This window comes from Danio rerio, chromosome 8 (assembly GCF_049306965.1).
Source record: "Danio rerio strain Tuebingen ecotype United States chromosome 8, GRCz12tu, whole genome shotgun sequence".
NCBI classification, from domain to species: Eukaryota; Metazoa; Chordata; class Actinopteri; order Cypriniformes; family Danionidae; genus Danio; species Danio rerio.
In genome coordinates this window covers 18,984,642-19,007,321 of record NC_133183.1, presented here as the reverse complement: position 1 = coordinate 19,007,321, position 22,680 = coordinate 18,984,642, and the positions used below count along the sequence as shown (strand labels likewise).

The 22,680-nt window shown below is 33.4% G+C and overlaps 1 protein-coding gene across 8 annotated transcripts in view; it reads right to left on the bottom strand.

Moving 5' to 3' along the window:
* mier3b (mesoderm induction early response 1, family member 3 b) overlaps positions 1 to 22,680 on the bottom strand; it is a 71,415-nt gene that overhangs the window by 9,398 nt on the left and 39,337 nt on the right. For 3 of the 8 annotated variants that reach the window (XR_012383787.1, XM_005166879.6, XM_005166880.6), the window contains exons 1-4: positions 5,592 to 5,663; positions 4,831 to 4,855; positions 3,698 to 3,843; positions 2,114 to 2,248 (exon numbers count right to left, since the gene is read on the bottom strand). Coding sequence is in view for 6 of the 8 variants with exons in the window: in XM_005166879.6 (XP_005166936.1) it covers positions 2,114 to 2,248; positions 3,698 to 3,843; positions 4,831 to 4,855; positions 5,592 to 5,600 (315 nt within the window). In the remaining 2 variants the exon portion in view is untranslated. 8 annotated transcript variants of the gene reach the window in all.

Sequence of the window (22,680 nt, the reverse complement as noted above, 5' to 3'; positions counted from 1 at the left end):
GCACATAAAAAAATTCACATAACTGAGTTGGATAAACTTTTCATTGGACAAGAAAAAAATATGCAACTACAATTGATGTTTACAAAATAAACTCCAATATGCACAAAAAAAATAAAAATAATACAGCACTGCTTTACCAGATCATGTGATTACAAAAACTGGCATGTTAAATAATTGTACAGCATTAATAGACAAACTGACCACATTATAAAAAATCTGAAATGTTGTTTTGGTCATTCTAAAATCCTTTACCCAAAGTCTGTTATCAAAAGGGTTTAGTATTCTTACCTCTCCGAACTATCAGGCACAAGTTATTGATTTATATATATATATATATATATATATATATATATATATATATATATATATATATATATATATATATATATATATATATATATATATATATATTAGTGCTGTCAAAATTAGTGCGTTAACGCATGCGATTAATTTTAAGTTATTAATGCGTTAAAAAAAATTAACGCAATTAACGCAGTTGCTGTTTTTTTTTTTTTACTTCCTGTTGTGGTGGACGTCTGTTTAACATGCAAGAAATGTGGATGAGACCAATGAAGCACTTTTTGAAGGCAAGTTTCGGTATAAAACAATTAGCCGCATCACCAGGCTCTCTAAAGTTTTATGCAATTTCGGGTGTTTCATTTTTAACTTTCGACTTCTGTTGGAAGTTGATAACGCATGGCGAACAGAAAAAAAATCCTCTGCATTTCGTGACGGTGTTCCTTTAAGGTAATAAAATCACTGCTGAGGCTACACTGTAGAAGTATAATCTTAATCATATTAAAATCAGAGTATTGGTGTCTTATGTGAATGTTCTCAGAAAGTCTGGTGAAGTCGCGAGCTGTCAAATACAGGGCATTACTCTGCCTTTTAGCATGAGCCCTCCAAGTTTAGCGTGTTTCCTCATTAAACGCAATGAAAGTGTATGCTTCGCGTTGTTGTGTCAGAATCCTTGTGAAATACAGTAATACTTTAGGACGCTTAGTTTAAGCAAATTTGATGAACGTGATCATGCGTGTTGAATCTGAGGGGAGTCGCTCAAGTACGGAAGGCCGTTGGGGCCAAAATGTCTGCAGCGCGTTGTGTGTGTGTGTCTGTGTCAGGCCCGTTGAGGGGTGTCAGGGGTGGAGTGAGCGACGTATCTGAGTAGGGGCGTGTGCGACATAGGCTACCTGAAGAGCTAGGAGGGATGCGGGGGAGAGGGGTTTGCAATGTATTTAACGATCAGTTTGCGAGAAATTATCATTAATTTGCGGGCATTTGGGAGTCTCTGTGCACTTGCGGGATACTCCTAGTCTTAGCAACTGGATGAATGTAAAGGAGGATTAAGCAAAATTGTTTCTACTCTATAACTAATGTTCTCAACTCACAGCAATAAAACTTTACAATAAGTCCAACAGTTTGTACTCTATAGTTTATTATTATAATTTTTCATTTTCCATATCTCCAATTCCTGTATTTTGGCATTTTTTTGCAGTCCACTTAGAATCCAACATGGAAATCAATGTTTTCTTTATTGGCATTGATTGTTTTGAAATTTAAATGTCATTAACATGCCTGTGTTTTAATTTCTTTAATAAATATTTCTTTAATAAAAATATTTAATAAACCATCTTGATGGTTTATTGTGGGTATGTTGTTTACATGAAGAAATCTGTGTTACAAGTTAATCAAAAATTCTATTAAACAATTATATTTTGAATTTTAATTCTAATAAACACTTATATTTTGAATTTAAATAGTTTTTGTCTTGCGTTTACATTAATTTTACATTTGAACAGCCAAAATTACAAATTTCAGTATTTTAAAAGCGATAATTTTTTTAAAATGGTGCAATTAATTAGTTAATTTTTTTTAATCGATTGACAGCACTATATATATAAAAGGCTTCTCCTACCAAAGCATTTTTTCTTTTTAATATTTGGGGCCAGTTTAATAGGAAGTGACTTCTGTTCTTTTTAGACTTGGATGGAATCCATGCTTTATTAACATATTATTTTACATAATAATCCAGTTTTGCATGTAAATTTAATTTGTATCTTTGGATGGAAACAGCTAATGTCCTCTGGCACTATATCAAATTCATAGCAGCTACCTTATCCAGGGTCATGTCAGGCAGATCATCTGCTAGTTCAACAGAGGAACTGTCAATGCTTGATCCTGCACCAGTACTGACTGACGCCTCGTAACGATACATGGCCAACAGCTCATCGATCGGCATGTTCCCCTCCTGATAATGTAAAAAAATAAATAAACAAATAAAAACACACTACAGAAACAGTGACTTTTTTTACAGAGACTGTAATAATACAATTGCACACTAATAAGCCTACACATATTCTAGGAAATAAATAGTGTTGCTTGCGCAGAACTTAATTTGAAAAGCTTTAAGAACTTAACTTCATATATATATATATATATATATATATATATATATATATATATATATATATATATATATATATATATATATATATATATATATACATGGGTACAAATTTATTATTGCATATCAAAAAATATGTGACAATCCATGTTGTTTGTATATATAGCTATAGAATAGTTTTCAGAAAGTATCTTGCTGTCTGCATGAAACTTTAAAATGTTGGCTTGTATTTTTACAAGACTTAAGTTTAGTACAAATTAGCCTTTAGCACCCACAGTATCTTCCCTTTTCAGTTAGATATTGTTTCAGGACACCACACTCAAAATGCATCTTGACTTACAGTAAAAGCGAATGAAAGACAGGGCAAAACTAAAATTGCTTTTTACCCATCAAATATAGTATCAAGTACAAGTTAAGTTAATCTCAAATATATTCAAGTACACAGATAACTGTTAAACATTCATGACTTTTCCAAAACATTTGGGGTTTATTTGTTTTTCTAAAAACTTTTGCAGGCCTGTAAAATGCCTTATCGAAATTTCATGAATTTTCCAGGACCATATGAACCCTGTCTATTAATACTGCCAAAAATAAAAAAATTTGCTGTGTGTATTTGCTTGGCTCCTTTAGACCAGTCATGTTTGTAAATATATGAAATAAATAACCCTCAAACCAAAAGTAGGTTGCGATGAGTACCTGTTAATGAGGCATCCAATGAATCATTCTTTTGTAGGTTAAAAGTGTCTGTCTGCATTACCTCATTTAATTCAAAACTATTTTATTATCAAAACAGAAATATAAAAATTCATCAACTGTGTACCTCACTCAATACAATCTACTAACTGTTGAGTAAAAAAAAAAAAAAATAGTTTGCGATTGGTCTCACATATTAATATATATGATGAAACTTCAATATGACTCCTATTACTTATAAACATAAAAAAAGAAAAGCCATACAAACCTTTTCATGTTTTTTTTTCACCAAAATCAGTTACATTATTTTAGGCCACACAACAACTATTATAATTTTTATATATATATATATATATATATATATATATATATATATATATATATATATATATATATATATATATATATATATATATATATAAAAGTTAGTTCTTTAGTAAATCACCATTTAACATAATCTAAATCAAAACATAATACTGCTTAAAATGTGACTTCAAACCTTAGGGACGTAACAAAACATATTCCATCATTTTTGTATTTTCCCCTAATTCATGCTCTTTTAAATGAAGAAACAAATGGATAGCACCACATGCACTTTACCCTTTCCAAGTCGGACAGTTCTGCACTGAAATTTCTCTCTCCTTCTAAAAGCTCTTCCTCTTCCAATGTTCTCTCATCATCATACTCATGAATCAACATCTCAGCGGTTGGATCAAAGTCGTGATCCTCTGAAGACAAAGAGCCAACTAGAGGGAAAAAAATTAAACACTGTTACTGATTGCACACATTTGAGTTCATTCCCGAAAAATAAAAAAAAAAAGTCAAATAAATGATGACTAAATTTAACTTTTAGTTTATATTAGGCATGGGATAACAACCGTTTTCAAGGAATACTGCGGAATATATATATATGAATATATATATATATTTTTTTTTAGGACAACAGTATCTCAAGCAGAAAAGATATCCAAGGATGCGGTTTTAAATTGTAAAGAAATCTGTGTTTTTAAAACTAATGAAGACAGCAGAGGCCAATGATTTATTTTAATTACTTAGCATGACATGTTTACTGTCCCAAAGTATTTTAAATGTTTCTAAAAATAAAATATATTGTTTTCAAAGGGGGAAAAAGGTTTTTTTTTTTTTTTTTACCAGACATTTAAAAAGAACATATTTTAGAGCAGTGATCACAATACCGTGAAAACATGAGGTTTTTATCCAAGGTTATCATACCGTCAGAATCTTATACCGGCCCATGCCTAGTTCATACAACATTTTTTAAAAAGTGTAATTATTTTTTATGAACTTTTAACATGTACTAAAGAAAGCAAAAACAAATCATACAAAATTAGTAAAATAAAAAATAAATAAAAACATTTTCAGCCCTGAAAAATGCCATGTCAAAATTCCATGACTTTTTCAGGTTTTCGATGACCATATGAACCCTGTTAGTTGACATGTAGATGCAATGTAACAAATGGACCATCAAAATAAAGTGTGACCTAACATTTTATTATATGATAGAAAAAACTACATAATAAAAAAATCCTTATTAGTGGATCCATATTTGACAATTATTACTCTTATTTCTCCAAAATAACAGTAATAGTAAAAATAAATAAAACAACAATAATAATAATAAAATTAATAATAATAATAAGCTATTAACACACCACATATATAATAAATATATAATAATAAAACACATTGAAATAATAAACTAAGAAACCTACCAGGGCTCGAACTCCCCAAGGAAGCCTGTGAAGACATTTAAAAAAAAAAAGGTGGGGGAGAGAGAGAGATAGCGAAAGACAAAAACAAATGGGTTAATGCAAGCAAAACACATTGCAGCGCACTCATATACATCATACTAAGCTAAACGAACGTGCACTGAACATGCATTATACGCGCAAACCCGACAATACCCGCGACGGTAACGTACGATGTGAATTCAAGCCTATTTTCTTCTTGTAAAAAACACAATGACGTTTTAAACTTATTAATACAGCGATATCACGTAAAAACGACATAAACCAAATAGCCATCAACTTCACAGCGATGCTGTCATCCTCTCCAAACAGTGCAAAAAACCATACCCCACACACCATAAACAAACCTCTCGCGCACGTTAACAGCCCAAAATTATTCGCTAAATATATTTAAAACACGATTAAGCCTAAAAAACAAAGCAATGCGTCGCGAAAAAGGCGATTATATCGAGTAAAGTATCAATTATAGGCGCCGATATCTTGTTTGTTTTTTTCCTGAGAGCTAACGGAGATGAGATTCAGAGGCCTCCGTCGATCCAGAGAGATCACTCTTCACTCAAATCGTTTTTTCACCGTCAGTTTTGCACAGTTATAGCTAAAAACCTCAGCGTATACACACCAGCATCTACTCTACGGATAAATATCAACGAAAGCCACCATCACTGCACCGAATCGTTAAAGAGATGGGTTTAAAACCGAGTAGTTTTTCCAGCTATCCAGCTTACCTCCGCCATATTGGTGTCTTTGGCCTCATAGGTTGCTGCGCTGCGGTACCCGGATGAAAGCAGGAAGCCAATGGCGGGCGCAGGAATTTTGGCTCGCTTTTCAAACAGGTTTTCAGGAAAAATGGGTTTTAAATTCGAGATGTTAAGTTGCCGTCGTGGGTTTTTGTTTGTTGTGATATTTACACATTCTTCTAGAAGTAAAAGGTGAACTTCTGCAAATCCACTGGATACATTACAAGTTATATATTGTAAATAAAAAGTATAAAAAGTTTTGGTCAAATTACCAGAAACGTACATTTTCATTTATAAAAAGTGTGACAGGGCTTGAATTAAATTAAGCTTGTCGTCCTCAAAAAATAAATAAATAAATAAATAAATAAATAAACAAAAAAAAAATCCTACAAAAACAAGCATGAAATCATACAATTCAATGATGAAACGCATCCTTGATCACTGTCAGCTTTTCTTCCATCAAATAATGTCGCTGTCGAGTCAAATCCTTAAAGGTGTATTGCACGCATTTTATGTTAAGTTTAATGCAAATGTGAAAGGACTGACCAAAATATAGGGACATTGTAAATTTATTTGTAGTATTTTATTTGTAGATTTTTTTTATAATTTCGTTTTAAATTAATTGATGTGAATATTAGCAACCTAAACTTGCTATTTCTAAAGTATTTTTTTAGCATAACAAAACTATTAAAGCCGTAGGTTCAATTGGGCTGAGGACAAGGACTATGACAGGGTTTGTACATTTGTAAAGTGTTTTGTTTTTGTGAACCAAATGAATGATTCCTTTACAGAAAAACTCACAGAAATCAACCATCTATCCGTTTTAGACATTTTCCGGCTGAAATACTTTTTATTTACTGTATTTAGGTTTTTATTTTAGGGAAAGATCATGTATGTTTCTGGTAGAATGTCCTGAAAACAGAATTTATTAGGTTTATGCACCAGCACTAGTTAATAATATTGGAAATAGACCAACAATGGCACATCCACAGTACCTGGCAGTCATCATTGAATATGCTATTCCACTATAGAAGTACAGATTACATTATTAAATTTGTAGTTTAAAAATGCAGCAATTTTACCATCCACTTGCTCCAAAGCTTAATGAGTTTCTGTTAATCCCAATACGAAGAATAATATATTTTCAATATATTTAAAAGGCTATTTTTGTTGTTGATGTTGTCGGCTACTGGTTTCTAACATTTATTTTTTAAATCTTCTTTTGTAGGGCAGCACGGTGGTGCAGTGGGTAGCACTGTCGCCTTAAAGCAAGAAGGTCACTGGTTCGAGTCTTAACTGTGTCAGTTGCCATTTCTGTGTGGAGTTTGCATGTTTGCATGGGTTTCCTCCGGGTCCTGCACAAGTCCAAAGACATGCACTATAGGTGATTTGGGTAGGCTAAATTGTCTATTATATGTGTGTGAATGAGACTGTATGGGTGTTTCCCAGTGATGGGTTGCAGCTGGAAAGACATCTGCTATGTAAAACTTATGCTAGATAAGTTGGCAGTTCATTCCACTGTGGTGACCCCTGATTAATGAAGAAACTAAGCCGAAAAAGAAAATGAATTAATAAATGACCCTTTTTTAACAGAAAAAAGAAACATAAACCTGTAAGAGCATTTGAAAGCAAGTAACCGATGAACAGACTTTCATTTGACATCCCCTTAAAATTGAATGTAATTATTGTGTACATTGATATAAAGAGAGAAATAAAAATTGCATTAAATATTACTTCACACTTTGTTTTCCTGCGATGTGGTGGTGCAGTAGGTAGTGCTGTCGCCTCACAGCAAAAAGGTCGCTGGTTTGAGCCTCAGCTGGGTCAGTTGGCATTTCTGTGTGGAGTACGAATGTTCTCCCCGCATTCGCGTGGGTTTCCTCCGGGTGCTCCGGTTTCCCCCACAGTCCAAAGACGTGGTACAATGGGTAAACTAAATTGTCCGTAGTGTATGAGTGTGAATGAGTGTGTATGGATGTTTCGCAGAGATGGACTGCAGCTGGAAGAGCAGATGCGTAAACACAAGTTCTAGATAAGTTGGCGGTTCGTTCCACTGTGGCGACCCCAGATAAATAAAGGGACTAAGTCAAAAAGAAAATGAATGAATAAATGACCCTTTTTTAACAGAAAAAAGAAACATAAACCTGTAAGAGCATTTGAAAGCAAGTAACCGATGAACAGACTTTCATTTGACATCCCCTTAAAATTGAATGTAATTATTGTGTACATTGATATAAAGAGAGAAATAAAAATTGCATTAAATATTACTTCACACTATAATGGTTGATTATTTTACCAATTTCTTTCGTATTTCACATTATGACACTCAGCCAATATGTTGGGAAAAAGGAATATATTTTAAACATATTTTTTTCTCTTTTTCTTTTCATTAAACAATTGTATTTGTATTGCTTAAAGCTGATAAATTAACTGAACTTCTTCTGTTGAGTGTGATATGCTTTGCATACTAATGAAGCATTTTTTGCAGAAGTTGATGAAGCTGACAGAAATGCAAAGACCTGATTGTCTAGATTGATAGGCCTAAACTTAACTTCAGCTCTGCAGCTAAACTTCCTGTTAGCAGAAATATGTTGAAGCTTATGTTTTAAATGTTGTTCAGAGAATTAATGGAAAAAGAGGACGTATGTATGGGTGCGGCCAATGCAGACGGTGTGTAATAATTATTGCCCAGAACTATAAACATGCTAGCTATGCATTAAGTAGCACAGCTTGCTGTTAATTTACTAATTTTCAGGCCACCCAAGGCATACAGTAGACTTTTTTTATCGGCAGCTAAACATAAAAAAATCTGATTTCTCTTTTATTTAGAATTATGTGAACACAATAAAAAATGCCGTAGACTAACAGCGTATAGAAGTGTGCATAAGAATTGCATGTAATAACCAAAATACAGGTTGTTAAATAATAATATTAATAATAATGCCAGCAACAACAATAGTGACAATAAAAAGGAAAATCTGAAGATTAAATTACAGACATACTAAAACAAATAATAATAATAAATATACATACAAACACACAGACACACACACACACACACACACACACACACACACACACACATATATATATTCAAAATTCAAAACAGCTTTTATTCTAGCCGAAATAAAACAAATAAGACTTTCTCCAGAACAAAAAAATATTATCAGACATACTGTGAAAATTTTGCGAAAACCAAAAAGAAAAAAAAATCGAAAGAGGGCTAATAATAATAGTATGTAACTGTATACACATACATACATACATACATATACAGTAGATTTTTACTTATAAACACACACACACACACATACATACATACATACACATACATACAGTTGAAGTCAGTTATTAGCCCCCCTGATTTAATAGCGCCCCTGTTTATTTTGTTTCCCAATTTCTATTTAACTGAGAACAGATTTTTTCAACACATTTCTAAACATAATAGTTTTAATAACTAATTTCCTGATTTATTATATCTTTGCCATGATGACAGTAAAAAATATTTTACTAGATATTTTTCAAGACACTTTTATACAGCTTAAAGTGACATTTAAAGGCTTAACTAGGTTAATAAGGTAAAAACTAGGTAGGTTGGGGTAATTAGGCAAGTTATTCTATAACGATGGTTTGTTCTGTAGACTATCGAAAAAAATAGCTTAAAGGGGCTAATATTTTTGTCCCAAATATGTTTTTTAAAAAATCAAAAGCTGCTTTTATTCTAGCTAAAATAAAACAAATAAGACTTTCTCCAGAAGAAAAAATATTATCAGACATACTGTGAAAATTTCCTTGCTCTGTTAAAAATCATGTTGAAAATATTTTAAAAAGAGAAAAAAAAAATTAAAAGGGGGCTAATATTCTGACTTCAACTGTACATACACATACATGCATACACATACATATACAGTAGAATTTTACTTGAACCTTTACATTTTTATAAAAAGGTCTATGGCTGTATGTACTTTTTTGTTAGTTTATTGCTAGTTGTTATTATTTAAGCTTCATAAGACGTAGATGTATCATCAAGAAGCATGAATATTATGTTAATTTTGACTCATAGGTCTGCCGATAGAATCACGTTTCCAGCAAAAAAATGTCTACAATTTTATATTTGTAATATCCAAAGATTAAACCTAATTAACAGTAAATATTTGTGGGATAAGGAGCTCTTTAAATAAATATTATTTTAAACTATTTTAATACAGCATGTTTGTAACCTGAAAAACAAATATTTTCTAAAAATATGTTTTTTCATATCAAATAGTTAAGTCTACCAAACTGTTTTTTCTTAATGATATAGCAATGCTTTATAACGGTAACTAGTCATTGCAGTATTAAGCCTGCATTATTCCACAGGATGGCAGTAGTAGCCAACACTACATCTAGCACAATCACTGTTATTTCCATGTGGGATGTGCTGTTCTTTGAGAAGACACGCTTCCTCTTTCCACTTTTCTTCATCCATCTAAGTTGTAGCACTGATTGTTGATGAGTAAAATTATTTGAGAACATTTGTCATCTGTTAAGAAAGGGTGCAGCTTCTGTGTGCTTTTATGTAACTGTTGCGCTGTCTTCAGATCACTGTAATTCATGTCTGCCTGGACTGTTGTCTGTGATTACTCTGACCTTCTGTTCACAGGAACTAGCTCGATATGTTTTTCTGCTCTGCGATGACGTTAGTCCCAGACTGTATTGGTACAAGGTCATGCATATTTAACGCTGAATTATTGTTCAGTTGAGCATGACATTGATTGCTGAAATCACAATCCGCTGAGAATTAAAGCGCCGCTTCCTCTGCAGTGTCAGACCTGGAAATGTGTGTCAGAGGTTTTGGCTTGATGAAAATGAAAATGATTTATTCGTTCAAATTGACTTGCATTCTGGCGTTTACATGGCATGTGACTATATTCATAGAAAGCATATTAGAGAATTTATTTTAATATATTAAATGTGACACTGGATCACAAAAGCAGTCTTACGTTGCACAGCAAGTTTTGGGCAATATCTAAAATGGTTGATTTTTCTTTTATACCAAAAATCATTACAATATCACATTGCGAGTATGCAAGACATTTCCCAAATTTCCTACTGTGCATCAAACTCAATCTTTGTGTAATGTGCATTGTTAAGCACTTCATTTTGACAACTTCAGAAGTGATTTTCTCAGCATTTAGATTTTTTGAACCCTCAGATTACAGATTTTCAAATAGTTGTTTCTCAGCCAAATATATACTAATAAATCATCAATGGAAAGCTTGTTATGCAGGTTTCAGACGTATGCATATTAGTTAATTAAAGAAATAAAAAGGCACTTAAACCAGGGCCCAAGCATTAAATTTATTAACAATATTTTGTGCATGAATAATAGCAAAGTATTAAGATTTATAATAACAGTTAGCAAATAAGGCTGATATGAAACCACCCTATTTTTGTTTTAAATATGCCTGAAAAGTCTGTCTGGTACATATTTTTACTCTAAATTTTAACACTTAATGACAGTCATGCACAGATTTTTTGTTTAATAATCTATATTGTAGTTTTTTAAAAACCTCTTTTGCATATTTGGCCTATATACCGACATACACAGTTAAAGACACAACTATTAGCCCCCCTTTTAATTTTTCCTTTTTTTTAAATATATTTCCCAAATGATGTTTAACAGAGCAAGGAAATTTTCACAGTATGTCTGATAATATTTTTTCTTCCGGAGAAAGTTTTATTTAAAATAAAAGCAGTTTTTAATTTTTTTTAAATCCCCTTTTAAGGTCAAAATTATTAGCCCTTTTAAGCTATATATTTTTTCAATAGTCTACAGAACCATCGTTATACAATAATTGACCTAATTACCCTAACCTGCAAAGTTAACCTAATTAACCTAGTTAAGCCTTTAAATGTCACTTTAAGCTGTATAGAAGTGTCTTGAAAAATATCAAGTCAAATATTATTTACTGTCATCATGGCAAAGATAAAATAAATCAGGATTTCTTCTAAATTATGTTTAGGAATGTGTTGAAAAACTCTTGTCTCTGTTAAACAGATATTGGGGGAAAAATAAACTGGGGGGTTAATCATCAACTGTATATATATATATATATATATATATATATATATATATATATATATATATATATATATATATATATATATATATATATATATATATATATATTCTAAAACCGTTTGTAGAAACGTAAAATGACTAAATCATCCAAAAAAGCTATACTGTATGCTATTATGCTATTATTTATTGTGTAAAATATCTGCATAAAACAATTCATAAGGACACACAGACATCATATTCAACTCTCATGTAGGGCATGCATCTGTATCAGCTAGGAAAATCAGACAATTTAGCTTCAGACGCGCTAAATATAGACCATGCCCTCCCTTATCCGTGAGAAACAGGAGGTCTTTATTTTAGCATCATGCTCCGCTCACCGGGTTTAGACACTAATTGCTAGTTTTTGTGCACATTTCCTCTCTCACTATTTGTTTATATTTTGTGCTGTCATACGAGCACAACTGGGTTTGTAAGCAGAACATTTAAAAGAACTTTATCCCGCTGGAAAGACCAGAATCAGTTTTCATTCTGTTTATGTTGATTAAAGGATAGTTTGCCTAAAAATGATAATTCTGTCATAATTTATTCATCCTTGCTCCAAACCTGTTTGAGTTTCTTTCTTCTTTTGAACACAAAGGAACATATACTGAAGCATACAATAAAAAATAAACTGCCATTCACTACTATGGCTGCTTTTCCCAAACATTACATCTTAATAAATTGTTCTGTGTTCAACAGAAGAAAGAAATGTATAAAAGTTGGATGCGTCTTTCCACTGGAGGCACTGGACAAGCAGTTTGAATTTTTTTTTTAAACCTAGTGTAGGGACACCTTTGTATCCAAACACAACATATATTTTCATCAGGGAAGCCTTTAAAACAACTGTTTTACATATGTATCATCTGTGAGGTATCATTCATATATGGCACAAAGATAAACCATCATATTTTCGTGTCAGTTTTAACTAAACTGTTTTCTATCTGAATTAAAAGCTGATATGTTGCTCAAGGATCAAATTCCTACTATTACCTATGTTGAAAACAGTTGGGTTGCTTAAAAGTTTTTTTTTTTGGAAACAGATGTTTTGAATGTTTTGATTAATAGAGAATTAAAGGCTATTATGTAAGTTTGACACCCAGTGGTTGAACTAGGTATTGCACTCCTGGTTCCATACACATGCAAGCGGAGGTTTCCAGATTGACAACATCAACAGCATGCCTGACTATCGAGCCTAAAGACTGATTTAAGATTGATTAATATTGTGTTTTAATAAAAGCAACAGCACACAATAGAAGTAATATTTTCCATATTAAAAGCCGTTTTTGTCCTAAATAACACCTGAAATATTTTAGAAACGGTTTCCTTTTTTTGCATCTGAACAACAGAAAACTGTTATAAATGTAAGGAATTATCATTGTTAATCATACTACTCAAAGCAGCAGCAAATAGTTCACCTCAGATCTTGGAAATAAAATAAACCGTTTTAAATTGAAAGGCAAACCAACACATACCAGTGATTCGGCATGTATATTTATTAATGTTGAAGATTAAATGTTAAAGAGAGTAAAAATAGGTTTAATATGTATTAATTAAGTTATAAACCTTACCGTTTTGTCGAGGTGCAGTAAGCGTACTATTTTGTGCTTTTGTTGTGCTGTCTGGTGCAAACAGCTAAATTGCTCATCACAGTAGTGCACATTAGTGCACGGGTTACAATATAACCTTCTCACCCAATGTTTATGTTCCTAATATTTATATTATTTGCTAATTAATAAACACACCATGTGAAACTCTGAATCTGCATCTTATTTCGGAAGTAGTTACTGGTCACCGGAGGTCATATTTCGGTCACGGACACAGGCTTTTAGAGCCTTAATGACTGAGTGAGTTTTCTAAGGCAACCCGGGGTGCTGAAATATAATTGAGTAAACTGGCAGTGGGCGGGTTAAAAAAAACATAGACAGCGTTCCGGCAAGGAACAGTCAAAAACGTACATACAGCACCTTTAACAGAACAGCATATTTTTTAATCAAATAAAGGGCTTTATAATCACCTTTAATCATTTTAATGTACTTTGTTTACATAAAAATCTATAAGCTGCTTTGCTCACTATAATGGCGCATGAATGCATCGAAAGTACAGTGATCTGGGTGTTGGTTTCATTTCACACCATTGTGCTGTTCCTTGTGGAAACTAGGAAGTCCTGCTCAATATTTCACACTGACCTGAGCTTTTACCCCGCTGTCTCAAGACCCCTCGCCCTGCTGTTGATGACCTCCAGGAGCAGGAAAATGCAGAAACACACTGCCTCAGCTGCGCTTATCAGCATCATGTGTGCCAAAGTGTCACATCTGGTCCATCAGGCTTTCCGGTAAAACTACAGCAACCCCTATAAAATCAACGCAAAATATTTATACTGGCTATTGTATAGAAAATCACATACTTTTTAATGTTTATATGTCCCTTACAGCACAGAATTCATAAAAAATAATAGAAACATAGAAATAGAAATAAAATAAAACTAAATCCAAAAGACAATTTTCTATTCACGTAGGCTATTAGCGAAATATTTTGCCATGTTTGCACGTCCTTTACTGTAATGAATTAATTAAAATAGAAGTTACATAACATTCATTACAAGTTGATTTTAAAAAAGCACCTAAATAGTTTCGCAATTTGTGATTTTTTTTCAATTGAATAAAAGATTTCTTAAAAATAGTGTAAAAACCTCATCTCGTGAACCCAATCTCGTGTCTCGTCTCATCTAGTGGAGTAAGCATCTCATCACACCCCTAATAGGTGCTGTTAAATCCCATGGGTGTATTTTATAACTTTGTTTACTAAAATCAGAACATCTGAAAACATTGCAGCATCTTAAGTGTCCACTTATTTACAACATGTACACTAAAAATATTCTTTTCAATTAAAAAAGTAGTGTTTTTAACTTATTTTTTTACTTTAAAAAGTAAAATAAAAAAACAAACAATCAAGTAAAAAGGCTATTGAAACATGCCATGTGCATGTGTTAATTGCTGTTTCTGAGCAATTTCATAGCAAAATTCTGAGTGAACCATGCTCTCACAAAAAAAAAAATATATATATGTGTGGGAAATCCATGGAATGTTTCTTTCAAAATGGTTATTTTTATTAATGATGTTCTTCACACCAAGAAACAAATAGTTATTTTAATTCTTTATTGAAAGGTTGTAAAATGGTTCTTCTATATGGCGTCACTGCAAAATGTTCAGTATGAATATGTTACTTTTGCAAAATTATAAATGAAATGCACTTATTTTTGTCAATTGCATCATAATAAACTACTTACATTAGTATACTGCACACTGAATGATACATTAATAATATTATTTTAATTTAAACTTTTTAAGCCATTAAAAACCATGAATCCAACCAACTAGTAAAACCCAATAAATGAAGAGAACTCAAACCAACTGAGTACTGTAAAACTCAACAAGTTAAGGCAACTCAAACTGTTTAAGGAAACTGATTGCTATAAATCATTTGAGTAAAAAAACTAATTTGTATTAGCACTTTGAACTTACTCCATTTATTTTGTAATAATGAGGTATTCGGTTATGAGTTAAAACTCTTTCCAAATGAGTAGAATTAACTTTCAGTCAATTATAAGTTAAAAGCACTTATTTCAGTCAAAGTTGACTGTTGGGTTTTACAGTGTAATATTTAAGTTTTAGTAGCTTTACAGTATCATTCTTGGTGTGAAGAACTCATTTATATCATATCTCAGGCGTTGAGTTCATTGAGGAGATTTTCTATTCATATTCTTACATTTTTCACACTGCAATAGACAAAACAATAATTTATGTTTGAAGGTCTACATTGAAGTACCGGAAAAACATTAGTGCTATGGTTGTCGGGTCCTTTTAAATTGACTCAGTCAGTAACCAGCTATATACAACCCCGAAATCATGCCTAATGATCTAGTTCAGTCAAGTATATCCATTCCCATGGTATAACCTTAGCAGCATGATGAAAGGAAGTGAGGTTTTAGTGGTACAATTTTACTGCACTTTCTAGTGACAAGATGACGCAACGATGATTTGTAGTCCTAACACTCAGCGCTTCGAGCTTAAAATAGGGTCTGCCTCACAGCGAGAAAACATCAACAGATTGTCACTAGCTTCCTGTTTGACAGTTTCTCATCCCTTATCTTCCCAAAGCTGTCTCAATTCATTGTGTTGATAAATGCGGCTGTGGCCCAGATAAAGCTTTTGTGTGACCGATTTACCCCTAGATAACGCTTACAAACAACAGCAAGTGCCAAGCCCAAAAAACATATTTATAACAATATGACAGCTACATTGCGCACAAAAAAATGTTTTGTAAAAGGATAAAGATAGACAGAACTATAGATAGACAGAACAATAAAACGATAGAACGATAGGTAGATAAAACGAAAGAACAGACAGACAGACAGACAGACAGACAGACAGACAGACAGACAGACAGACAGACAGACAGACAGACAGACAGACAGACAGACAGACAGATAGATAGATAGATAGATAGATAGATAGATAGATAGATAGATAGATAGATAGATAGATAGATATGGAAAGATTTTTTATTGGACCAAAAACTCTTCTTCTACCTACTTTTGAAACCATTTTTTAAAATGTAGATAGATACTGTAGGTTTTCCTAATGCAGCTGATGAAAGTCAATACAGGCATTGACGTGGTTTCTTGTAACGTATTTCAACCTCAGCACATGGGGAACTTCCTCCAGATTTCCGTTCCTCCGTTTTACTGAGGAAGGATGCCACACATTTCCTCTGCAGATGCTTCCAGCTTCCTTTAGTCGCTTTAGGCTCAACAGAGAATGTGTCTGTGTGCATGACTGTGTGTGAGGCAATTACAGAATAATAGAAACTCCCACTTCCTGTCATCAATGCATAAACAAGGTCTGCAACACAAAAAGCAGATTTGTGCATTTTCCCAGAATCCAATTAGGCAAATGCGTTTATTAAATTGCAAAAGACTACGTTGCGTTTTTCCATTTTCCATTAGGCATTACCTGTTCTTTATTGGCCTCCTGGAGTTAATCATATTATCCAGTGATGTAGAGCTATTCAGTCTTGACAACAATTTGCAGCCCACCCAGATCCTCAATTCACCATGGCTTCTCTGAGCTTTCTAATATTTTTCAGTCCTTTTGGGTTTACTTATAAAATAAGGTCTAAGGGTATAGCATGAATAGAATTTGGCTTTAAAATAATAAATCAGATTATGCCAATAAATTACAGGGTTGCATTTGTTTGAATGAGGACAGAGGTTTTTTGGTGGTACGGTGGATCAGTCGTTAGCCCTCACAACAAGAAGGTCGCTGATTCGAGTCATGGCTGGGCCAGTTGGCATTTTTGTTTGGAGTTTGAATGTGCTCCTCGTTTTGGTGTGGGTTTACCCCAAAGTCCAAAGACATGCAGTATAAGTCAATTAAGTAAACAAAATTGGCCTTAGTAAATAAGTGCATGTGTGAATATGAGAGTTTATGGGTTGCCCAAATGAGAGTTTATGTTGCCCAAAAGAACACCTTAAGCCAGTATTTTTTTTTTTTTCATAATTGGGATTTGAAGTTAGAGTAGTTTAAACTGGTCATTTATGGAAATGTAGAATATATTGATATTTTTAAGTTTCAAATGTCTGAGAGAATCAGTGGCTTATATATAAAAATATTTACATAATTGACACAACAGTAGCTGTTCCTCCTTGTTTCAGAACATGTATCATTTGCCATGTTGCAACCATCAGAGCCAGTCAGTAAACACTTGAGAGCAAGTAAGTAATGTAATGTAATTTGTGTTTATATAGCGCAATTATCGTGTATGGCCATACACCCAAAGCGCTTCACATTCATGAGAGGGGTCTTTTCACACCACCACCAGTCTGCAGCATCCACTTGGATGATGCGACGGCAGCCACAGGACATATATGTCCTAAAACTAGTGACACTTCCATAAAAGCTTGTCCCAGATCCAGTGAATTTAAGCAAAAGCAAGAATAGCAAGAATAGTTGAGACTTGATGAAGAAGTTGAGGAAGAGTGAAAGGGTTACCGGGTTTTTCATCTGATTCAGTAGAACATCAGAGAGTATGTGGGCTGGTGAATCTCCCTGTTGTCTCCATAGAGATCAGATCCCTGTTAAAACCCAAGTTTACAACGCTGGCCTGCGGTTTGCAGAATCTGTGCCGCTGCTCTCAGCCCAGCCTTTATGAATCACTCCACTGGGGGCTAAAGCTTGGAAATTCATATCTGGATGAACTGTGAATCTATGTACTTGTGCCCATGTAGGTGGAGGAATGCCTATTTGCACATGTTGTATTGTCTGAAAAACCTTAACGCTGAGAGAGTTGGAAATGGATCCCCAGATATCACAATTAAGGCAGGGTTAATTATGCTTTAAAGGAACAGATCGCTCCAAACATGCATTCATTTCTTCAGTGGAACAACAATAAACTCAACTGTTTTTGTTTCAGCATTCAGGCTTACACAGGTCTTGCAAAAATATAGTGTCTGGTTATCAAAAGAGAGACAGACAGATAGACAAATAGTTTTTTTTTTCTCGTGGAGAATGTAAATTAGAGTACATCATATATTTTTCTTAACAAAAAATAAATGTCATACATTGTTACCATGATGAACTGACTGAGAGACAGATAAATAGATATTTATATAAGACAGATAGACAGATACATGCTTTAGATAAATAAACAGACAAACAGATTGACAGACAGACAAACAGACCAATACATTCGATAATAGTTAGATAGACAGACTGACAGACAGACAGACAGGAGAACTGAATATATTTTGTCAAATATTTTAGACAGACAAACTAAAAGATTGACAGACAAATACATTAGACAGAGAGATGAACAGACAGACAGACAGACAAATTCATTAGATAGACTGATATAAGTCTAAGATAAACGAGTCATTCAGATTTTCATTATTTGTTCACATGAAGGATACATTTGCTGCTAAAGTTTGAAACACATTTGTAAAGATCAGCCATCTGCGCTCCTACTGTGGCCTCACGTATGTGGGAATGTCCTGAGAAAGCACCATGCAGAAACCTGCGACTGAACTGAAAGTGTACGCACACGGGTTAGTCATCATCACTTTCCCAGCGCAAATCGGGGAAGCCGTTAATGCACTGATGTCATCTGTTCACGCAGGCTTGTTGTTTTGCATATATTTACTGGCTTGTGTTGAAACGATAGGAAAACATGTCTAGCTGAGATGAAAGTTGAAGATTTCCAATTAAGTGACTCAAGATTGCAGCAGAAAGCACAAAGCTTCTCTTCTCTTTGATCAGCAGCTAAGCCGATACTCAAAATGGGAAATGAAAAACGACTGTTACACTTAGCCACTAGCACAGGCATCGTAGGCATGTTCTCACAAACAGGGCCGTGAATTACAATGACTGCTCTGTACTGAAGGAATGTGGTTTAACTTGATTAAGTGCAGTTTGCAATCCATCAGATGAGTTTACTGTAACCTTAAACAATGCAGCTGATTTATAAGTAGCAGCTATGTGGACAGAAACTAGCATGAGTGCTTTTAATTGTTTAAATAATTGCGATTCCATTCATTTCCTATTTGACAGAAGCATCCGGTACACTGTTTTTGTTTTGTCCACCTCTGTTTCAGCTAAAATTCTTAAAAATACATTTCATTTTGATGTTTGCTGATTGCTGTTCAGCAAGGATGTAAGTGCTGTTAAATTCCATGAGTGTATTTTATAACTCTGCTACTAAAAGCAGAACATCTGAAGACATTGCAGCATCTTAAATGTCCACATGTACACTAAATAATATTCTTTTTCATTAAAAAAGTAATCCATTTTAAAAAGCACTCAACTTTTACTTTTAAAAAGTAAAACAAAAAAAGATAAATATATAATTAAATAAAAAGGCTGAACTGCATAAGACTGAAACACGTCTTATGCATGTGTACGTCTTATGCATCTAGCAGTTTTGGGTGAATAATTTATTTTTGCAAAATTTTAAATGCATCTTACAATTTATTGGTTATTTATTTTGTCAATTGTACTAAATAAAAGGTGCAGTAGGTGATTGTTTTCAGAAAGATGTTTGTTGTGTTGGTTGAAAGTCTCTTCAAATTTCCTTTGTCCATTTTTTAATCTAGGATGAAAACTTACCTCTTTAATTTGGCATTTTGTTTTTCTCTGTTTTGATTTTTTTTCTGTGCAGCACATTAGTCAACCTCTGGTTGGGTTAAATAGTGCTATATAAATAAAATTTACATTGACATTGACACTAGTAATGATTAAAGTAAATGATCTAAATGTATTTATATGTATTTTTATATTCTGAGTACAATGAAGTCCTATGAAGACATGGGACAAAAAAATTTTCATCCAATTAAAAATCATCTGGCTGACAAATAACTCAATTACTACAGGTAATTCAAAGTGTCTGTCAACATATTTTAATTTATATTTCTGAGTAGCCTGTCACACAGTCAAATTTGCATGTGCATGTGAAGTGACATCAGGTAAACTCAGCAACCATCAACCTGAACTTCCTTCTGAAAGACCAACATGGCTTTGTATCCTATAAGAAAGATTGTTTTTAAAGGGCTTCTGCCAAAAATGCTGAATTAGATTGTTTTTTTGTTTTTATAATAGGGCACGAAGGTGTTTTTAGCTACTGAAAACATCCTGTAAAAGAAACTATTTTCAAGTTCATGGTGTATCTTGTACAGCATCTTTAATATAGTCAGTTAAATAGACCTAAACATTCATAGATATTCAAGTATAAAATAAGATAAAAACAAGCGATGTATGAAGATCAATGATCAGAATTGAAAATGAAAAGTCACCCGTAGTCTTGATGTCAGTGTAATAAAAAAATGACAGGATATTCCTGTTTTTAGCACTCCTTTTTTTCTGATCTGGTTTTTAGTTGAATAACAAAACATAATAACACTTTATTTTGATGGTCCATTTGAGTATTAGTAGGCTGTCTGCTTAATATCTGTTGATACTGCTCCTACAACAGACATTTAACTGACTATAAGAAACTTTGCAAGTACATGTCAACTGACACTAGCCCTAACCCCAACCTAACAGTCTACTTATAATCTAATGAGAATTAGTTGTCACGTAGATGCAATGTAACTTAAACTCAACAAACGCACCATCAAAATAAAGTGTGACCCAAAACATAAGTAAATAGTGCTCTTCTGCCTAACCAGCTTTGCTGAGGTGAAGTTTGATTTATATTAGCACATTCATACATTTTTGAACAGTGACAGTGGCACCCGCTGGACTGTCAACAACTACACTGCAAAGTGTGTGTCTTCATAGAGCTTTCTAACTGATGGATGACATGATCTAGTGTTATATAAGGTTGTCTATCGTCATCAGATCATCATCTATTTGGTGCACATTAACGCATTCATGACCTGAGGCAGCATGGCTTTGGATGGCAGGGGTGGGACATAAGCTATTACGCTAACTTTAGCATTCTGCCAGATCACCTACTGCACCCTTGAGCTTTTTATATTGGTATATTGCATACTGAATAAAAAAAAACATCAATTATTTTTTAAGTGCTAAGAATGTAATTTTGTTGTAAATAAAATATGAATTGTTGAATCCTGTATGTTTTTTTTTCTAATTCATGTTCAATAAGTTATTTATGCTTTTGCAGTTTTATTTATTTATTTAAGTAATTTTGGAGAAAAACTGTTTATATTTTGTTTATATTTATTATTCATTTATGAAGTAAACTGAACATTATGTGTTCATGTGGCTGATTTTAATTCAAATTACTCATTTTTAAATTTTTATATTTTTAATATTTTAAAACATGCAATTTCATTTTATGCAATCAATGTTTGACTTAATCTCAACTGAAAGAGAGGGTGGGACATGAGCCCCTTTCACACAGTGATACCGGTAAATATCCGGAAAATTTCGGGAACAACTTTACCGGTATATTCAAAAAAGCGCTGTTCACACAGGCGAGGACGTTACGGAAATTTTCCGGAAAAGAGCATTCACACATCCATTCCAAAATACCGGTAAATTCTGACATCATTCACCACAAATGAGCTTTAAACGGCTGCGCTTGTATTTTTAAACATTTGACTAAATTACAAACTCTGGATGATCAATATTGTGAACAACTTTCTCAGGATCACTTTCGCATGTCGAGATGTTCATAATATGTGCGTGTGCTGGCGCTCACAGGCTGTTTCACAGGCACACGAACGTAAACAAACAACGGCTTATCATAAGCATCTCATCGATGATTATTTACACAGTTGGCATTAAGAAGAACATATAAACGTGACCTGACTATCTTCTAGCAGCTAAATGTGTCTGGAAAAATATTCAAAGGCTTTTATTCTCACAAACCGCGCGGACGTAAATGCGTCTGACTGTTGTGATTGGCTTAAGCAGACGTTTCACGTCAGCACGTTCTAGACGTGCACGCGCTTATTATGGCAATCTTCCATCTGCATTCACACAGCGCAGCATTCCGGCAAATTGCCGGTAATGTTACAACTTCTCTTTCCGGAAAATAGCCAGAACGAATTTACCGGTATTTTCAAAAAGGACCTGTTCACACATACAACCTTTCCGGAAAATTGCCGGCAATTTTCCGGAAAGGTCTGTATGTGTGAAAGGGGCTATTGTGTAGCTCCTCCCCTTTATAAAACAGCCAATAGTGTTTTGTTTTTATCACAGCACTGCCAGTGAGATTGGTTGAGCTCAAACGCATCAAATGAAAAGCAATTGACAAGATCTTGAAGGGGCGGGGCATGTCAGATATTGGAGAGCATCTGATGGGTCAAGATTTGATGAGAAACCAAAGGATGATGTTACATGAAAAAAAAAAAAAGGTTGCCCCATATAGGCAGAAGTGACTAACTACAAGTTTTACATGTTTATATCAGTATCTTGAATGCAAATTATGAAATTGTTATGGAGCACACTAGCTTAT